We start from the raw sequence: 20,922 nt of genomic DNA on the forward strand, positions 1-20,922 counted from the left end.
CAGTAGCGCAGGGCTGTGTGTGTGACAGGAGGAGTAGCTGGAGGGATGGTTGGCAGTAGTGCAGAGCTGTGTGTGTGACAGGTGGAGTAGCTGGAGGGATGGTTGGCAGTAGTGCAGAGCTGTGTGTGTGACAGAAGGAGTAGCTGGAGGGATGGTTGGAAGTAGTGCAGAACTGTGTGTGTGACAGGAGGAGTAGCTGGAGGGATGGTTGGAAGTAGTGCAGAGGTAGTCACCGGAAATGGTTTTCACGTCACAGGTGTGCCCTGTCATGTTTAATAAGTGGGATTTATTGCCTTATAAATGGGGTTGGGACCATCAGTTGTGTTTTGCAGAAGTCAGGTGGATACACAGATGATAGTCCTACTGAATAGATTGTTAGAATTTGTATTATGGCAAGAAAAAAGCTAAGTAAAGAAAAACGAGTGGCCATCATTACTTTAAGAAATAAAGGTGAGTCAGACCGAACAATTGGGAAAACTTTGAAAGTGTTCCCAAGCACAGTTGCAAAAACCATCAAGCACTATAAAGAAACTGGCTCACATGAGGACCGCTCCAGGAAAGGAAGACCAAGAGTCACCTCTGCTGCGGAGGATAAGTTCATCCGAGTCACCAGCCTCAGAAATCGCAGGTTAACAGCAGCTCAGATTAGAGACCAGGTCAATGCCACACAGAGTTCTAGCAGCAGACACATCTCTACAACAACTGTTAAGAGGAGACTTTGTGCAGCAGGCCTTTATGGTAAAATAGCTGCTAGAAAACCACTACTAAAGGACAGGCAACAAGCAGAAGAGACTTGTTTGGGCTAAAGAACACAAGGAATGGACATTAGACCAGTGGAAATCTGTGCTTTGGTCTGATGAGTCCAAATTTGAGATCTTTGGTTCCAACCACCGTGTCTTTGTGCGACGCAGAAAAGGTGAACGGATGGACTCTACATGCCTGGTTCCCACCATGAAGCATGGAGGAGGAGGTGCGATGGTGTGGGGGTGCTTTGCTGGTGACACTGTTGGGGATTTATTCAAAATTGAAGGCATACTGAACCAGCATGGCTACCACAGCATCTTGCAGCGGCACGCTATTCCATCCGGTTTGAATTTAGTTGGACCATCATTTATTTTTCCACAAGACAATGACCCCAAACACACCTCCAGGCTGTGTAAGGGCTATTTGACCAAGAAGGAGAGTGATGGGGTGCTACACCAGATGACCTGGCCTCCACAGTCACCAGACCTGAACCCAATTGAGATGGTTTGGGGTGAGCTGGACCGCAGAGTGAAGGCAAAAGGGCCAACAAGTGCTAAGCGTCTCTGGGAACTCCTTCAAGACTGTTGGAAGACCATTTCCGGTGACAACCTCTTGAAGCTCATCAAGAGAATGCCAAGAGTGTGCAAAGCAGTAATCAAAGCAAAAGGTGGCTACTTTGAGGAACCTAGAATATAAGACATATTTTCAGTTGTTTCACACTTTCTTGTTAAGTATATAATTCCACATGTGTTACTGTATATACTCGAGTATAAGCCGACCCGAATATAAGCCGAGGCCCTTAATTTTACCACAAAAAACTGGGAAAACTTATTGACTCAGGTATAAGCCTAGGGGAGAAATGCAGCAGCTACTGGAAAATTTCAAAAATTAAAATGGTCGGAGTTTTTGGGTGCAGTAGATGCTGGATGCTGGGAAAGGGGAGGGGGTGTTTTTGGTTGTTTGTCTGCCCCTTCCCTGAGCTTGAGGACTGTTTTTTCTTCCCCCACTTGAAATTCAGTCTGGCTGAATATAGGGTATCTGCAGTGCTCCTATTAACCCCTTCCCGACGGAACAGGAGCACTGCAGATCCCCTATATTCAGTCGGCCGGGCACTTTCAGACACAGGATACCTAATGTGTATGTGTTTCACAGGAATTTTCTACTTTTGTATGTATTCTAGGGAAAGTGAGAGTGATTTACAACTTTTATTTTTTTTCTTAAATCTTTTTTTTTGCACTGTTTTATGGGAGATTCTATACATTGATATTGTGGCTGGTCATAGACCTCTCCCCCACCTCCCCCTCCCCTCCTAAAAAAAGGAAAGAAAATTTTTTCTTTTACTGACTCGAGAACTGGGCTGAAAAATTCAGCTTATACTCGAGTATATACGGTAATTCATAGTTTTTATGCCTTCAGTGTGAATCTACAATTTTCATAGTCATGAAAATACAGAAAACTCTTTGAATGAGAAGGTGTGTCCTTGCATTCTTGGCTTGAAAAAGCGTCAGTATAGACGCGAAACGGCTGTTGCCATTTTTTTGCCGATAATGTTTTTTCTCCCTCCCTGTATAATTATTTTTATCCGCACTTAATAAAGGACTTTGTTTTTACCAATGAGAAGTGTCATCTACCGACTTTCGAATGGTGAGTGCCCACCCCAACTTTTTTCTATTTTTTCTTTGAAAAATACAGAAAACTCTTTGAATGAGAAGGTGTGTCCAAACTTTTGGTCTGTACTGTACAGATATATACAATGCCCCATTGTGATGTCACTGAGTTCCACTGTTACAAATATGGATCTCCAGGTCTCATATTGTTTGGTGTATGTTCACATTCAGTGGTAATTCACTCTTTTCTCTTTATTTGTGCTTGCAGGTTGAGTTCCATTGTTATGTCACTATGTTCCATTGTGATGTCACACATTCCATTATGACATCATAATTTAACATTGTGATGTCACTAAGTTCCATTTTGATGTCACAATGCCCCTATGTACTGTAATTGATGTCCATTTTTCTTTCACAAAGGCCCCATTGCAATGTCACAGAGTTTCATTGTGATGTCATAATACTCCACTGTGATGTCACAATTCCTTTTTGTGATGTCATTGACTTTCATTGTGATGTCACAACAACTCATGTGGTGTCAGAGTTCCATTGTGATGTCATGGAATTCTATTGTAATGTCACAATGCCCTATTGTGATGTAGTAGAGTTCCGTTGTTATGTCACAACACCCAATTGTGATATCATTGAATTACGTTGTGATGTCGTAATGCATATTGTGATGCCACAACGCTGCTTTGTGATGTCACTGAGTTCCATTGTGATATCACAATGCCCCATTTTGATATCACAGAGTTCCACTGTAATGTCACAATGTCCCACTGTGATGTCATGGAGATTCGTTGTGTCCACTGCAAAGTGTCATCTCTTGTCTCCAGATCTATAGTTACTAATAAAAGGTTGATCAGGTAAAGCAAATTAATTTACTTGTACACCTTTGACAAAAATATCCCAAACATTTACACATACACATGTATTCTCTGTGGGCCTTTTTCCATCCATTGAATCCATTAGGATGCAGTTTAATTATCTCCGTAAATGAAGTCTGGAGGTAGAAAATATATATCTTACTAAGAAGCATGGTACTAATTAACGTAAAAGAAGCTCCCCAGAGATAAAATGAAGTAGTATATGCAAATTAGAATATGAAGCCAGTGTTATAAATACACCCACCTTCTCTTACCATTTACACTAACTCAACAGGTTTACAATTATGTCCGTGGACACATTAAATTATAAGTGCTCTCTTACTCTCCCACCTCTACCCCAATTATAGTCATGTGGAAGAGCTATCAATGTCTGCGGGACAATGTTTTTGCTGAATGGCTAAAGGAGCGTTCACACTACCGTCGGTGTCCAACAGCTAGTGTCTGCTGCTAATGTCCGTGCAAAATCTTGTGTGGACATTAGCATCGGACACTAGCTGTGTCCGTGACATTTTGCATTGATTTAAATGGACATTGGATGCGGTTTTTTTACTGTACGTGGGTGTCCATAACTGTCCGTTCACAAAGATGTCCGATTTTTCAAGCGGACAGCAAAAACCTACATGTCGGAAATTACATCTGTTTTTTTGGTTTAGTATATAGTTTTAAAGTTAATTTGTTTTTCAATTATGTTACCTTTATTTTATATACACTGTTTGGATTAAGATTATATATATTTCTACATAGTATATGTCAATGTGCCTAGCCTTGTCTCGTATTGTTTCTGTCCTGGGGTACTGTCAGTAGTCTGCTGGGTTTTTTTTAGCTCTGTGACCAAGGGCTACCCAATGTATCTGGAGCGTGAATGGCAGCACGTCCCCTTTTAACTACCTCAGCATCCTTAAAGGGGTATTCCCACGTTGCATACTCACCAGTCTTCACTGCTGTAATTTCTTCCCAGTTTCTTGTGTCATTTGGTGGGCAGGGTTTCACATGCAACCCGCCGTTTAGCTCCGCCCCCAAATTAGTGTGTAGCTCCGCTCACCACATAGAGTGATCCTATGGGGCGGCTGAAGGGCCTGTGATGTCATCAAAGATCCTCAAACAACACTATATGCACAATATTGGACTATGAAGTACACGCAGGAGCAACTCCATTCTGTGTTACATACAGAGACTGCCTGTCTCTGCCATAATGAACACAATTGAATTAGCTAGCCTGATAACTGGGAGAACAGAAGACGTTCAGAAATGAAAGCAGCTCCTCCCCCCTATCTGATAGCAGGAAGCTAGGTCACGTGGTGTAGACACAGGAATAGCTAAAAACACAGGCTCGCTCCCATGCACTTAGCCCCTCTTCTCTCCCCCTGAGAGCAGCAGATACATCACTTGACTTTTGAGCAGATAAGTCAAGGCTGTGGCCACAAAGAATTGAATAAAGTAAGATAGTGAACAAACAAAGCAGTTTTGCTGAAGCAGTGTATTTAGGAAAAGTCTTAAATCAACATTAACAAGCAGTATAGATAGGATCCTTGTGATGGGACAACCCCTTTAAGATGCCGATATAATTTAATAGAACGGTACAGCAGGAAGGTTTTAGCTTCCTGCTCTATCACTCAGGCATCAGCTAGTGATGGCTGCTGAAGACCTGATATATCGAGACAAGAAACAGGGGAACCTCAAAGATTTGGGAAATCGAGAATGGGTAAGGGCTATTTGTTTTTAAAATATGTAGCACATCTACAGTGTGGAGCTACATTATTACTTGTCTGGGAGACGCTGGGGGAATAGTATTACTTTTCTGGGCACCACTGCGGATAGTATTATTTGTCTGGGAGCTAATGGGGGGCATTATTTGTTCAGGGGCTACTGGGAGACATTATAAATTGTCTGAGGGCCACTAGGGCACATTATTACTTGTCTTAATTTTAATTCCCTGGGGGGTTACTGGAGGACATTATTACTTGCCTGGGGGGGGGCTACTGGGGAACATTATTGCATGTCTGAGGACCACTGGGGAGCATATACTGTGTGTTGGGCCACTGGAGAGCATGATACTGTATGGGGCCATTATTGAAGCTTGGTGATAGTAAAAGGTGAACTTTTGTAGGTCCTGTATAGAAGGTATTGTGCCATGCCAGGGCGAGCAGAGGGATTCACCACTGGTCACCATGTAATCACTGGCTACCAGGTAAGCTTCAAAGTACTGGCACAGGTAATCTTTCCCACCAGATAATATTATCCTTTATATGTCTTAACATCAGACACCAATGAATATTCATTTTCCCTACTGGGTGAGAGAGACTATAACCTACTGTGCACAGTTTTTACATTATTATAGATTTCTGATTTCTCCTTGGTCTTTGCTACATAAATAAATGACAACGTATCAGAATTCTGTGAAAATCTTCTTGGTGCTAGAAATACTTATGTAAAGCTAGATAGTTATTTCTTTATTTGTTAAACCAATAAATCTTTACTATTTATTGTGATGTGATAGTTTTGGGTTACCAGTGGGTGAACCTGTCAAGATTCATTTCTGGTTTGGGTGGACTGAATTATTTTGATGGGACTAAGCTATAGGAAAATAACAGAATAACAAGGAAGGCAAAATTGGCTAAAAAGAAAGTCTACTGAAAGTGGTTCCCATGAATCCTAGTCAATGAATGTTAGAGATGCAAGAAGTAAATGAGAAATGACCAAACAACATGTCCAGAGAACAGCTTCTGGTTAACAGATGAGTATTCTAATAAGGGCTATAATGAATGAATCTCCTGAAACAGATCAAGTAATGCATTCTCACCACCAGGCTACAGAGCGCACACACTGGCCTGATGTTAATGAGGGGCTGCCATAGCAACTTAATATGGTTAACGGGAGATGAAACGAGAAGGCAGGAAGATTATAACTGGCTGTGTTCCTTTTTGGCAAGAAAATAACACTGTCACAAAATGGGAACTAGCAGCTGTTTTTGGATATGAAGCAGCACATATTATTTATATACTGTAGGCATTCGTCCCTGAAATGACACATCCACATCTATCTGCATGAGGTTTTAATCTATCACTCACTGGTTTTGATTATAAAAATATTCTATATCAAATGGCGCAACAGAAAATAAATGATGAAAGTCTTAACTAATGTGGCCTGACCTGATGTCTCTGTGATTCTGTTTTGTATAAAATAAATTGGAAACATTTATAAAATCATCAGAAAGTGTGGCAGATGTCATTTAAAGGAAAAATACATCTATGCTCAAACATTCTTTACATCAAAACTGCATTATTTTTTTTTTATAAAGTGTTAGGCCTCGTTTACATCTGCGCTTGGATTCCGTCCGGGGGAGCCTGAATGGAATACTGAAAGGAACTGCAAGCAGTGTGCCAGTGAAAGCACATGGACCCCATAGACTATAATGGGGTCCGTGTGCTGGCCGCCAGATCTCCGTACGGGTCATGCGGACAGGAAAGTAGTTCACAATCTACTTTCCTGTCTGCATGATTTGGGCGGGCAGCATGCGGCCAGCACACGGACCCCATTATAGTCTATGGGTTCCATGCGCTTTTACTGCACACCGCTTGCAGTTGTGTTCGGTATTCCGTTCAGGGGTCTCCATGCAGACTCCCCGAACGAAGATGTGAACGAGGGGTTAGAATCTTAAACATGTATTCTGGGATTTTCTACCAATCAACTGATTAAAGGCATGCAGCCTTCAGATGTGCACTGGCTCTGCAATGTTTAATCAAGGCTATATTCACACAACCATGCTACAGATATGCCTGTGAAACCATTTCATACATTTTTCATGGCCATGTTTGCATATATGGGTCACCCATTTTCATGAAAAAGTTAATTTGTGAAAAAAGGTGACAAACAGGACATGACCAATTTTTGATGGACTCTTAAAATCAAACAAGATTATTTTTCACTTTTGTCCTTAGCTTGTAACTGAAGATTGACAGCCTTTCCAACTGAAAGGGAACATGTCACCAGGAGATGACCTACTTTTGAAACCAAGTTTTGTTAAGAATTTTGGATGATATTTTTATATTTTTTTTTTTAAAAAAAGTATTAATTCTTGTCATTTTCAATATGGCCATTAAGTCTATTAAAGGGTTATCCAGGATTAGACATAACATGCATGCGCAGTATTGTCGAATATTGCCTGACAAAGTTTCCAAAGCCAGAGCCCAGGCAGGGGCTGATGGAAAGATGGATGGAAAGAACTACATGGCTCATAACTGGGCTTTAGAAGCGTGTAGTAAACGCATCAGAGAAGCCCATAGCGCAATTTACACGCCCATAAAGCACAAATAAAAAGGGCAGAATAGTTTTTTCAAGGATGCTGTAATTTTCTCCATGCAATTCAAGTAAAATGTAATCCATATATTTCATTGTTACATAATTGTTTTTAGAAATCATGGACTATTGATCAGCACACAAAAATAAAATTGGTTTAGCAGCAACAAAATGACTTAATAAAAGGTTTTGTTTTAAAAGAGAAAGTCATCTAACTAAAGGTGAAAATGACTAAAAATAATACTATTATTACTGTAATCTCAAGACATTAGACAGCACTTACACATTATCTCATGGTAGCAGCTCCATATTGCCCCTTAGTGGTAACAAATGAAATGATTTATAATTCTTAGCTCTATTTCAAATGCTAACGTATTGGTCATCTATAATCTCAGCTTCAATCCCAAATTTGAAACTAGAATATTGTAAATCAACACCGATATATCAAGATGTTCCTGAATTCGATGCTTGGACCTCATGTAGCAAACACATCAAAACATCAAAAAAACGCTGTGGAAAAAACTGTGGAGGAAATGCATTGTGTTTTTTCCGCAGAGATTTTGGGAGCCTTCACTCGGAGTTTACGCTCCGCTCATTCTTGAACATAAACTCGTTCAGAATGAGCGGCGTAAAATCAGATCTCATTGATTTCTATGCGTGCCGGAATACGCGCGCTACCCATTGAAATCAATGGGAGGCTTTTTTACCTATTGATTTCAATGTGATATACGCATATCACATTGAAAACAATAGGTAAAAAAGAATCCCATTGATTTCAATGGGGAGCATGCGTATGCCGGCACCCATAGAAATCAATGAGATCTGTTTTTACGCCGCTCATTCTGAAAGAATTTACGATCAGAATGAGCGGAGTGTAATCTCCGTGTGAAGGCTCCCTATCTCTACCATTGTCCATTTTGACAGGCACACAGACCTAATCAATGGACCCCTTTTTAATGGATGTAAAATGGATTGATGTCTGAGCTACAGCCATTAAAACCGGATATAATGAATTTGTCAAAAATGAAAAAAAATAAATTAACATATAAGCCTTTTTTAAACAGCCCTTTAAAAACAGATGCAAAAGGATGACACTTGGCCATCAAAAACGGAACACAACGGATGAACAATAGCAGTCAAAAATGGACATACATGTCCGTGTTTCACAGAAGTCCATTAAGGCTGGGGCCCCACATGCTGTAAACGCCAAGTTTGGCCACGGTAGGAAACGCAAATACCATCCACACACTGCAGAAAAATACCCACTGCGGAAATGCTGCGATTTTCAAAACCATTTGGTTTTTAATAATAGCAATATGTCAATTATACCTAGGAAAACATTGGCGGGTTCCCCAGAGGTATCATGGGAGCAGAAAGTCCACAGAGTAAATTCCCATATTGCGGGGAAAAAACGTAATACGTTTCCGTTGCAGTATTTCCCACTATACTTTTTTTCACTGTGGCCTGATACTTGAAACCTTAGCCTAAAAATGGAATGAATAACATCTAACTCCAGCAGCAATGTGTCTATTCCGTAATTAAAGCTATATTCACATAGTACTGTTTTGATTCAGTATATGTAAGTCAAACCTAGGAGTACAGCTTGCACAGAAATAAGGTATAATGGAAAGATTAGTACATGTTCTGTGTTTTTGCTTGCTGCTAGTTTTGGCCTAGGGTCAGTGCACACAGAGTTTTTTGGCGCTGATTTTGATGCTGAATCCGCCTCAAAATCAGCCTCCAGAAAAAGCCTCCCAATAGAACTCTATTGGGAGGCTTTCTTTGGAGGCTGATTTTGAGGCAGATTCAGCCTCAAAATCGGCGCTGAAAAACTCTGCACTGACCCTTACAGAAACTAACGTAAAATACTGCTATGTGTGAACATACCTTAAAATCTAGTGCTAGATTCAAATATTGGCAAATGTTTTTTACCTCATCAAACACTTTAGAAACAACATGCTTATCTATAGCTGGGATATATTTAGCTGAGTGTGGAACTGTTGTTGGCGCCAGGGCATCCATTATAGTAAGCCGCCTTGGTATCAACCCATAGGTCTTCAGCCAGCGAGATGAAGAAATGTCCAGAGAGCTGAAATATCATGAACAATAATATTATAGTATTCTTCACATACAATTGAAATAAAACAAAAATTGCTCAAATAGCTCTTTAAAATTAATACATACTTTTTAGGTAATTTCTTAACTTTTGCTTGAATTTTGCCGCCATCTATAAGGTTCAGCTCTACAATGAAAACACAAAACTGTAATTGTGAATTAATCATACTTACATTTATGACAAAAGCAAGTGTTAGTTAAATGTTAAAAAACAAACCATTCACTACTATCAACAGGGAACTTGATAAAAGAAGTAAAATATACTCAGAAGCAATGTTAATATGTTCTGTACATTATAGGAAAAAAGATATATGTAACACTAGGACCACTTTAGTGGATATGCATAAAAAAAGAGACTGCGCAAAAGGATAAAAGAGGATAACCCATTTGAACTAGTTGCTTTATTAGAACAATTTCTGCCCTTATGTCTAAAGGGGAAATCACCAAAGTAGGTCTCCTACTCGGGATCCCCTCTAAGGGTCAATGCACACGGAGTATTTGGGCGCAGATTCTGACGCGGAATCTGCGTCAGAATCCGCGCGGATATAAAGCCTCCCATTGACTTCAATGGGTTCCTTTTCAAGCAGAAAAAGGAACCCATTGAAGTCAATGGGAGTCTGTTTTTCTGCATGGATTCTGAGGTGGATTCCGCTTCAGAATCTGCGCCCAAATACTCCGTGTGCATTGACCCTTAGAGTGGAACCTGCTTTACAGGACTCAAGTGGTCTGTGTAGTTGAATGGCCATCATCTAATACAGAGGAAATATATGGCTGGCCATGGCTTCTTATGGCAAAATCACTAATCACTGCGACTACTATATGAAAGAGATTCTCTGCATACAGGAATATTGTACTACCAAGGCCCAGTAACAAGCAAGGTCTATTAAACAACAGATCTAATGGTGCAGTTACATTGCCCGATGTTTAGGCTGACAAGTGTCGATTGACGTTATAACACGTTGAAAGGTACGCAACTGCATTGTTTTTTTACATAAGGAAACACACACTGCATGGGGAATGAACAATCACTACTGAGAATTTATTTTCTATACGGTTTCATTCATTTTGAGTTGCAGATTCCCAATTTACTCAATAGTCGATTGATCAGGAATAGAGATGAGCGAACACTAAAATGTTCGAGGTTCGAAATTCGATTCGAACAGCCGCTCAATGTTCGTGTGTTCGAACGGGTTTCGAACCCCATTATAGTCTATGGGGAACAGATACTCGTTAAGGGGGAAACCCAAATCCGTGTCTGGAGGGTCACCAAGTCCACTATGACACCCCAGGAAATGATGCCAACACCTCTGGAATGACACTGGGACAGCAGGGGAAGCATGTCTGGGGGCATCTAACACACCAAAGACCCTCTATTACCCCAACATCACAGCCTAACAACTACACACTTTACACACTCAATACCACCTCTCTGACAGTAGGAAAACACCTTGAAACATGTGTATTTGGCACTTGCAGTGAGGAGAGCTTGTCACCAGCAGTGAATTTGGCCCTTGTAGTAAGTTGAGGTTGGCACCAACATTTGTTTTGAAAATCAGGGTGGATTGAGCCTCTAACCAGCAGAGTTTGGGCAAATTCATGGTGGAGGGAGCCTCTAAAAACCCCAGTTTGGACCAATTCATGGTGGAGGGAGCCTCTAACCAGCCCAGTTTGGGCAAATTCATGGTGGAGGGAGCCTCTAAAAAACCCAGTTTGGACCAATTCATGGTGGAGGGAGCCTCTAACCAGCCCAGTTTGGGCAAATTCATGGTGGAGGGAGCCTCTAACCAGCCCAGTTTGGACCAATTAATGGTGGAGGGAGCCTCTAACCAGCCCAGTTTGGACCAATTAATGGTGGAGGGAGCCTCTAACCACCCCAGTTTGGACCAATTCATGGTGGAGGGAGCCTCTAAACAGCCCAGTTTGGGCAAATTCATGGTGGAGGGAGCCTCTAAAAAACCCAGTTTGGACCAATTCATGGTGGAGGGAGCCTCTAACCAGCCCAGTTTGGACCAATTAATGGTGGAGGGAGCCTCTAAACAGCCAAGTTTGGACCAATTCATGGTGGAGGGAGCCTCTAAAAACCCCAGTTTGGACCAATTCATGGTGGAGGGAGCCTCTAACCAGCCCAGTTTGGGCAAATTCATGGTGGAGGGAGCCTCTAAACAGCCCAGTTTGGGCAAATTCATGGTGGAGGGAGCCTCTAACCAGCCCAGTTTGGACCAATTAATGGTGGAGGGAGCCTCTAACCAGCCCAGTTTGGACCAATTAATGGTGGAGGGAGCCTCTAACCACCCCAGTTTGGACCAATTCATGGTGGAGGGAGCCTCTAACCAGCCCAGTTTGGACCAATTCATGGTGGAGGGAGCCTCTAAAAAACCCAGTTTGGACCAATTCATGGTGGAGGGAGCCTCTAAACAGCCCAGTTTGGGCAAATTCATGGTGGAGGGAGCCTCTAAAAACCCCAGTTTGGACCAATTCATGGTGGAGGGAGCCTCTAACCAGCCCAGTTTGGGCAAATTCATGGTGGAGGGAGCCTCTAAAAAACCCAGTTTGGACCAATTCATGGTGGAGGGAGCCTCTAACCAGCCCAGTTTGGGCAAATTCATGGTGGAGGGAGCCTCTAACCAGCCCAGTTTGGACCAATTAATGGTGGAGGGAGCCTCTAACCAGCCCAGTTTGGACCAATTAATGGTGGAGGGAGCCTCTAACCACCCCAGTTTGGACCAATTCATGGTGGAGGGAGCCTCTAAACAGCCCAGTTTGGGCAAATTCATGGTGGAGGGAGCCTCTAAAAAACCCAGTTTGGACCAATTCATGGTGGAGGGAGCCTCTAACCAGCCCAGTTTGGACCAATTAATGGTGGAGGGAGCCTCTAAACAGCCAAGTTTGGACCAATTCATGGTGGAGGGAGCCTCTAAAAACCCCAGTTTGGACCAATTCATGGTGGAGGGAGCCTCTAACCAGCCCAGTTTGGGCAAATTCATGGTGGAGGGAGCCTCTAAACAGCCCAGTTTGGGCAAATTCATGGTGGAGGGAGCCTCTAACCAGCCCAGTTTGGACCAATTAATGGTGGAGGGAGCCTCTAACCAGCCCAGTTTGGACCAATTAATGGTGGAGGGAGCCTCTAACCAGCCCAGTTTGGACCAATTAATGGTGGAGGGAGCCTCTAACCACCCCAGTTTGGACCAATTCATGGTGGAGGGAGCCTCTAACCAGCCCAGTTTGGACCAATTCATGGTGGAGGGAGCCTCTAAAAAACCCAGTTTGGACCAATTCATGGTGGAGGGAGCCTCTAAACAGCCCAGTTTGGGCAAATTCATGGTGGAGGGAGCCTCTAAAAAACCCAGTTTGGACCAATTCATGGTGGAGGGAGCCTCTAACCAGCCCAGTTTGGACCAATTAATGGTGGAGGGAGCCTCTAAACAGCCAAGTTTGGACCAATTCATGGTGGAGGGAGCCTCTAAAAACCCCAGTTTGGACCAATTCATGGTGGAGGGAGCCTCTAACCAGCCCAGTTTGGACCAATTAATGGTGGAGGGAGCCTCTAACCAGCCCAGTTTGGACCAATTAATGGTGGAGGGAGCCTCTAACCACCCCAGTTTGGACCAATTCATGGTGGAGGGAGCCTCTAAACAGCCCAGTTTGGGCAAATTCATGGTGGAGGGAGCCTCTAAAAAACCCAGTTTGGACCAATTCATGGTGGAGGGAGCCTCTAACCAGCCCAGTTTGGACCAATTAATGGTGGAGGGAGCCTCTAAACAGCCAAGTTTGGACCAATTCATGGTGGAGGGAGCCTCTAAAAACCCCAGTTTGGACCAATTCATGGTGGAGGGAGCCTCTAACCAGCCCAGTTTGGACCAATTAATGGTGGAGGGAGCCTCTAACCAGCCCAGTTTGGACCAATTAATGGTGGAGGGAGCCTCTAACCACCCCAGTTTGGACCAATTCATGGTGGAGGGAGCCTCTAAACAGCCCAGTTTGGGCAAATTCATGGTGGATGGAGCCTCTAAAAAACCCAGTTTGGACCAATTCATGGTGGAGGGAGCCTCTAACCAGCCCAGTTTGGACCAATTAATGGTGGAGGGAGCCTCTAAACAGCCAAGTTTGGACCAATTCATGGTGGAGGGAGCCTCTAAAAACCCCAGTTTGGACCAATTCATGGTGGAGGGAGCCTCTAACCAGCCCAGTTTGGGCAAATTCATGGTGGAGGGAGCCTCTAAACAGCCCAGTTTGGGCAAATTCATGGTGGAGGGAGCCTCTAACCAGCCCAGTTTGGACCAATTAATGGTGGAGGGAGCCTCTAACCAGCCCAGTTTGGACCAATTCATGGTGGAGGGAGCCTCTAACCAGCCCAGTTTGGACCAATTAATGGTGGAGGGAGCCTCTAACCACCCCAGTTTGGACCAATTCATGGTGGAGGGAGCCTCTAACCAGCCCAGTTTGGACCAATTCATGGTGGAGGGAGCCTCTAAAAAACCCAGTTTGGACCAATTCATGGTGGAGGGAGCCTCTAACCAGCCCAGTTTGGGCAAATTCATGGTGGAGGGAGCCTCTAAACAGCCCAGTTTGGGCAAATTCATGGTGGAGGGAGCCTCTAACCAGCCCATTTTGGACCAATTAATGGTGGAGGGAGCCTCTAACCAGCCCAGTTTGGACCAATTAATGGTGGAGGGAGCCTCTAACCACCCCAGTTTGGACCAATTCATGGTGGAGGGAGCCTCTAACCAGCCCAGTTTGGACCAATTCATGGTGGAGGGAGCCTCTAAAAAACCCAGTTTGGACCAATTCATGGTGGAGGGAGCCTCTAAACAGCCCAGTTTGGGCAAATTCATGGTGGAGGGAGCCTCTAAAAACCCCAGTTTGGACCAATTCATGGTGGAGGGAGCCTCTAACCAGCCCAGTTTGGGCAAATTCATGGTGGAGGGAGCCTCTAAAAAACCCAGTTTGGACCAATTCATGGTGGAGGGAGCCTCTAACCAGCCCAGTTTGGGCAAATTCATGGTGGAGGGAGCCTCTAACCAGCCCAGTTTGGACCAATTAATGGTGGAGGGAGCCTCTAACCAGCCCAGTTTGGACCAATTAATGGTGGAGGGAGCCTCTAACCACCCCAGTTTGGACCAATTCATGGTGGAGGGAGCCTCTAAACAGCCCAGTTTGGGCAAATTCATGGTGGAGGGAGCCTCTAAAAAACCCAGTTTGGACCAATTCATGGTGGAGGGAGCCTCTAACCAGCCCAGTTTGGACCAATTAATGGTGGAGGGAGCCTCTAAACAGCCAAGTTTGGACCAATTCATGGTGGAGGGAGCCTCTAAAAACCCCAGTTTGGACCAATTCATGGTGGAGGGAGCCTCTAACCAGCCCAGTTTGGGCAAATTCATGGTGGAGGGAGCCTCTAAAAAACCCAGTTTGGACCAATTCATGGTGGAGGGAGCCTCTAACCAGCCCAGTTTGGACCAATTAATGGTGGAGGGAGCCTCTAAACAGCCAAGTTTGGACCAATTCATGGTGGAGGGAGCCTCTAAAAACCCCAGTTTGGACCAATTCATGGTGGAGGGAGCCTCTAACCAGCCCAGTTTGGACCAATTAATGGTGGAGGGAGCCTCTAACCAGCCCAGTTTGGACCAATTAATGGTGGAGGGAGCCTCTAACCACCCCAGTTTGGACCAATTCATGGTGGAGGGAGCCTCTAAACAGCCCAGTTTGGGCAAATTCATGGTGGATGGAGCCTCTAAAAAACCCAGTTTGGACCAATTCATGGTGGAGGGAGCCTCTAACCAGCCCAGTTTGGACCAATTAATGGTGGAGGGAGCCTCTAAACAGCCAAGTTTGGACCAATTCATGGTGGAGGGAGCCTCTAAAAACCCCAGTTTGGACCAATTCATGGTGGAGGGAGCCTCTAACCAGCCCAGTTTGGGCAAATTCATGGTGGAGGGAGCCTCTAAACAGCCCAGTTTGGGCAAATTCATGGTGGAGGGAGCCTCTAACCAGCCCAGTTTGGACCAATTAATGGTGGAGGGAGCCTCTAACCAGCCCAGTTTGGACCAATTCATGGTGGAGGGAGCCTCTAACCAGCCCAGTTTGGACCAATTAATGGTGGAGGGAGCCTCTAACCACCCCAGTTTGGACCAATTCATGGTGGAGGGAGCCTCTAACCAGCCCAGTTTGGACCAATTCATGGTGGAGGGAGCCTCTAAAAAACCCAGTTTGGACCAATTCATGGTGGAGGGAGCCTCTAAACAGCCCAGTTTGGGCAAATTCATGGTGGAGGGAGCCTCTAAAAAACCCAGTTTGGACCAATTCATGGTGGAGGGAGCCTCTAACCAGCCCAGTTTGGACCAATTAATGGTGGAGGGAGCCTCTAAACAGCCAAGTTTGGACCAATTCATGGTGGAGGGAGCCTCTAAAAACCCCAGTTTGGACCAATTCATGGTAGAGGGAGCCTCTAACCAGCCCAGTTTGGACCAATTAATGGTGGAGGGAGCCTCTAACCAGCCCAGTTTGGACCAATTAATGGTGGAGGGAGCCTCTAACCACCCCAGTTTGGACCAATTCATGGTGGAGGGAGCCTCTAAAAACCCGTTTGGACCAATTCATGGTGGAGGGAGCCTCTAACCAGCCCAGTTTGGGCAAATTCATGGTGGAGGGAGCCTTTAAACAGCCCAGTTTGGGCAAATTCATGGTGGAGGGAGCCTCTAACCAGCCCAGTTTGGACCAATTAATGGTGGAGGGAGCCTCTAACCAGCCCAGTTTGGACCAATTAATGGTGGAGGGAGCCTCTAACCACCCCAGTTTGGACCAATTCATGGTGGAGGGAGCCTCTAAACAGCCAAGTTTGGACCAATTCATGGTGGAGGGAGCCTCTAAAAACCCCAGTTTGGACCAATTCATGGTGGAGGGAGCCTCTAACCAGCCCAGTTTGGACCAATTAATGGTGGAGGGAGCCTCTAAACAGCCAAGTTTTGGGAAATTCATGGTGGAGGGAGCCTCTAACCAGCCCAGTTTGGACCAATTCATGGTGGAGGGAGCCTCTAAACAGCCCAGTTTGGGCAAATTCATGGTGGAGGGAGCCTCTAAAAAACCCAGTTTGGACCAATTCATGGTGGAGGGAGCCTCTAACCAGCCCAGTTTGGACCAATTAATGGTGGAGGGAGCCTCTAACCAGCCCAGTTTGGACCAATTAATGGTGGAGGGAGCCTCTAACCACCCCAGTTTGGACCAATTCATGGTGGAGGGAGCCTCTAAACAGCCAAGTTTGGACCAATTCATGGTGGAGGGAGCCTCTAAAAACCCCAGTTTGGACCAATTCATGGTGGAGGGAGCCTCTAACCAGCCCAGTTTGGGCAAATTCATGGTGGAGGGAGCCTCTAAACAGCCCAGTTTGGGCAAATTCATGGTGGAGGGAGCCTCTAAAAAACCCAGTTTGGACCAATTCATGGTGGAGGGAGCCTCTAAACAGCCAAGTTTGGACCAATTCATGGTGAAGGGAGCCTCTAAAAACCCGTTTGGACCAATTCATGGTGGAGGGAGCCTCTAACCAGCCCAGTTTGGGCAAATTCATGGTGGAGGGAGCCTCTAAACAGCCCAGTTTGGGCAAATTCATGGTGGAGGGAGCCTCTAACCAGCCCAGTTTGGACCAATTAATGGTGGAGGGAGCCTCTAACCAGCCCAGTTTGGACCAATTAATGGTGGAGGGAGCCTCTAACCACCCCAGTTTGGACCAATTCATGGTGGAGGGAGCCTCTAAACAGCCAAGTTTGGACCAATTCATGGTGGAGGGAGCCTCTAAAAACCCCAGTTTGGACCAATTCATGGTGGAGGGAGCCTCTAACCAGCCCAGTTTGGACCAATTAATGGTGGAGGGAGCCTCTAAACAGCCAAGTTTTGGGAAATTCATGGTGGAGGGAGCCTCTAACCAGCCCAGTTTGGACCAATTCATGGTGGAGGGAGCCTCTAAACAGCCCAGTTTGGGCAAATTCATGGTGGAGGGAGCCTCTAAAAAACCCAGTTTGGACCAATTCATGGTGGAGGGAGCCTCTAACCAGCCCAGTTTGGACCAATTAATGGTGGAGGGAGCCTCTAACCAGCCCAGTTTGGACCAATTAATGGTGGAGGGAGCCTCTAACCACCCCAGTTTGGACCAATTCATGGTGGAGGGAGCCTCTAAACAGCCAAGTTTGGACCAATTCATGGTGGAGGGAGCCTCTAAAAACCCCAGTTTGGACCAATTCATGGTGGAGGGAGCCTCTAACCACCCCAGTTTGGATCAATTCATGGTGGAGGGAGCCTCTAACCAGCCCAGTTTGGACCAATTCATGGTGGAGGGAGCCTCTAAAAAACCCAGTTTGGACCAATTCATGGTGGAGGGAGCCTCTAAACAGCCCAGTTTGGGCAAATTCATGGTGGAGGGAGCCTCTAAACAGCCCAGTTTGGGCAAATTCATGGTGGAGGGAGCCTCTAACCAGCCCAGTTTGGACCAATTAATGGTGGAGGGAGCCTCTAACCAGCCCAGTTTGGACCAATTCATGGTGGAGGGAGCCTCTAAACAGCCCAGTTTTGGCAAATTCATGGTGGAAGGAGCCTCTAACCAGCAGAGTTGTGGGAAAGCAGGGTGGAGGGAGCCTCTAACCAGCAGAGTTGGTGGAAATCAGGGTGGAGGGAGCCTCTAACCAGCAGAGTTGGGGGAAATCATGTTGGAGGGAGCCTAGTATTAGCAGAATTGTGCAACGCTTATGGTGGATGAGTATGAGGATGCGGAGGAATTGGAGAGGTTGAGTACAGACATGGAGTTTCATGTTGGGGTGCTTTACACAGGTGGGCACAAAAATGAAGGCTCTATCCAGTGGTGGTTCATTTTTATCAAAGTGAGCCGGTCGGCACTCTCAGCTGACAGACGGGTGCGCTTGTCAGTGATGATGCCACCGGCTGCACTGAACACCCTCTCAGATAGGACGCTGGCGGCAGGACAGGACAGCACCTCCAAGGCATATAGGGCAAGTTCAAGCCACAGGTCCAACTTCGACACCCAATACGTGTAGGGCGCAGAGGGGTCGGAGAGGACAGGGCTGTGGTCGGAAAGGTATTCCCGCAACATGCGCCTATACTTCTCACGCCTGGTGACACTAGGACCCTCCGTGGCGGCACTTTGGCGAGGGGGTGCCATCAAGGTGTCCCAGACCTTAGACAGTGTGCCCCTCGTTTGTGTGGACCGGTGAGAACTTGGTTGCCTACTGGAGGAACTGCCCTCCCTGCCGCCAACGTCACATGCTGGAAACATCTCCATCATATTCTGCACCAATTGCCTGTGGCAAGCATTGATGCGATTGGCCCTCCCCTCTACCGGAATAAAAGACGAGATGTTGTTTTTATACCGGGGGTCAAGGATAGCAAAGATCCAGTACTGGTTGTCCTCCATGATTTTGACAATACGCTTGTCGGTTGTAAAGCACCCCAACATGAACTCAGCCATGTCTGCCACAGTGTTAGTTGGCATGACTCCTCTGGCCCCACCGGAAAGTTCAATCTCCATTTCCTCCTCATCCTCCATGTCTACCCATCCGCGCTGCAACAATGGGACGATTCGAAGTTGCCCGGAAGCCTCCTGTATCACCATCACATCATCGGACAACTCTTCTTCCTCCTCCTCCTCCTCCTCCTCCTCCATTAAACGCAGTGAAGCGGACAGATGTGTGGACCTACTCTCCAGCTGTGACGGATCGGATGCTATCCCTAACTCCTCTGTGTGATCTGAGTTATCCCTGATGTCAATCAGGGATTCTCTCAGAACACACAAGAGCGGGATTGTAAGGCTCACCATCGCATCCTCAGAGCTCACCCTCCTTGTGGACTCCTCAAAGACCCGTAGGATGTCACAAAGGTCTCTCATCCATGGCCACTCATGGATGTGAAACTGAGGCAGCTGACTTTGTGGCACCCTAGGGTTTTGTAGCTGGTATTCCATCAAAGGTCTCTGCTGCTCAACCACTCTATTCAACATCTGAAACGTTGAGTTCCAGCGTGTGGGGACGTCGCACAAAAGCCGGTGTTGTGGCACATGCAGGCGTTGCTGGAGAGATTTTAAGCTAGCAGCGGCTACTGTCGACTTGCGAAAGTGGGCGCACATGCGCCGCACTTTCACCAGTAGCTCTGGAACATTGGGGTAGCTCTTTAGGAAACGTTGCACCACTAGGTTGAAGACGTGGGCCAGGCATGGAACATGTTGGAGTCCGGCAAGCTCCAGAGCTGCTACCAGGTTCCGGCCGTTATCACAAACGACCATGCCTGGGCCCAGGTGCAGCGGCTCAAACCATATTGCCGTCTCATCGAGGAGGGCATCCCTCACCTCGGAGGCAGTGTGCTGTCTGTCCCCCAAGCTGATCAGCTTCAGCACAGCCTGCTGACGTCTACCAACGCCAGTGCTGCAACGTTTCCAACTCGTAGCTGGGGTCAATCTAACAGCGGAGGAGGAGGCGGTGGCGGAGGAGGAGGCGGTGGCGGAGGAGGAGGCGGTAGAGGAGGAGGAGGAGGGGGGTGTTCTTCTCGTGTCCCTGCCAGGAATGTTAGGCGGGGAGACGAGGTACACCGGGCCAGTTTGGGAAGCAGTCCCAGCCTCAACTACATTCACCCAGTGTGCCGTCAGTGAAATGTAGCGTCCCTGTCCGCATGCACTTGTCCACGCGTCGGTGGTCAAGTGGACCTTTGTGCAAAGCGCGGAACTAAGGGCCCGCCTGATGTTGAGTGACACGTGCTGGTGCAAGGCGGGGACGGCACACCGGGAGAAGTAGTGACGGCTAGGGACGGCATAGCGAGGTGCCGCAGTTGCCATCAGGTCCAGGAAGGCGGGAGTTTCAACAAGCCGGAACGCCAACATCTCCTGGGCCAGCAGTTTAGCGATGTTGGCGTTCAAGGCTTGCGCGTGTGGGTGGTTAGCAGTGTATTTCTGCCGCCGCTCCAATGTCTGAGAGATGGTGGGTTGTTGTAAAGAAACGCCTGATGGTGCCTTTGATGGTGCAGGAGAAGGAGATAAGACAGGACCAGGGGAGGATGAGGTAGAAGTCAACAAAGTGGCGGAGGCAGATGAAGTGGTGTCCTGGCTCGTCCTCTGGAGTGCATCGCCAGCACAGTCAGCAGTGGCAGTGGCAGAGGCAGAGGCAGTGGCAGAGGCAGTGGCAGTGGCGTGAACGGCAGGCGGCCTTTGTCCTGCCGTTGCTGCCTGCCACTGATTCCAGTGCTTGGATTCCAAATGACGGCGCATTGAAGTGGTGGACAGGTTGCTC

General features: G+C 46.3%; 2 protein-coding genes across 2 annotated transcripts in view; one reads left to right on the plus strand and one right to left on the minus strand.

Annotated features, from left to right (window-relative positions):
* Positions 1-20,922, plus strand: part of INPP4A (inositol polyphosphate-4-phosphatase type I A) — a 528,838-nt gene that overhangs the window by 419,030 nt on the left and 88,886 nt on the right. The window lies entirely within an intron of this gene.
* The window catches only part of VWA3B (von Willebrand factor A domain containing 3B), a 130,102-nt gene that overhangs the window by 67,512 nt on the left and 41,668 nt on the right, over positions 1-20,922 (minus strand). The window contains exons 18-19 of the mRNA XM_075263130.1: positions 9,719-9,776; positions 9,467-9,623 (exon numbers count right to left, since the gene is read on the minus strand). Of these exons, the coding sequence (XP_075119231.1) occupies positions 9,467-9,623; positions 9,719-9,776 (215 nt within the window). The remainder of the gene's footprint in view (positions 1-9,466; positions 9,624-9,718; positions 9,777-20,922) is intronic.

This window comes from Leptodactylus fuscus, chromosome 2, assembly GCF_031893055.1.
Source record: "Leptodactylus fuscus isolate aLepFus1 chromosome 2, aLepFus1.hap2, whole genome shotgun sequence".
In the NCBI taxonomy this organism is placed as follows: domain Eukaryota; kingdom Metazoa; phylum Chordata; class Amphibia; order Anura; family Leptodactylidae; genus Leptodactylus; species Leptodactylus fuscus.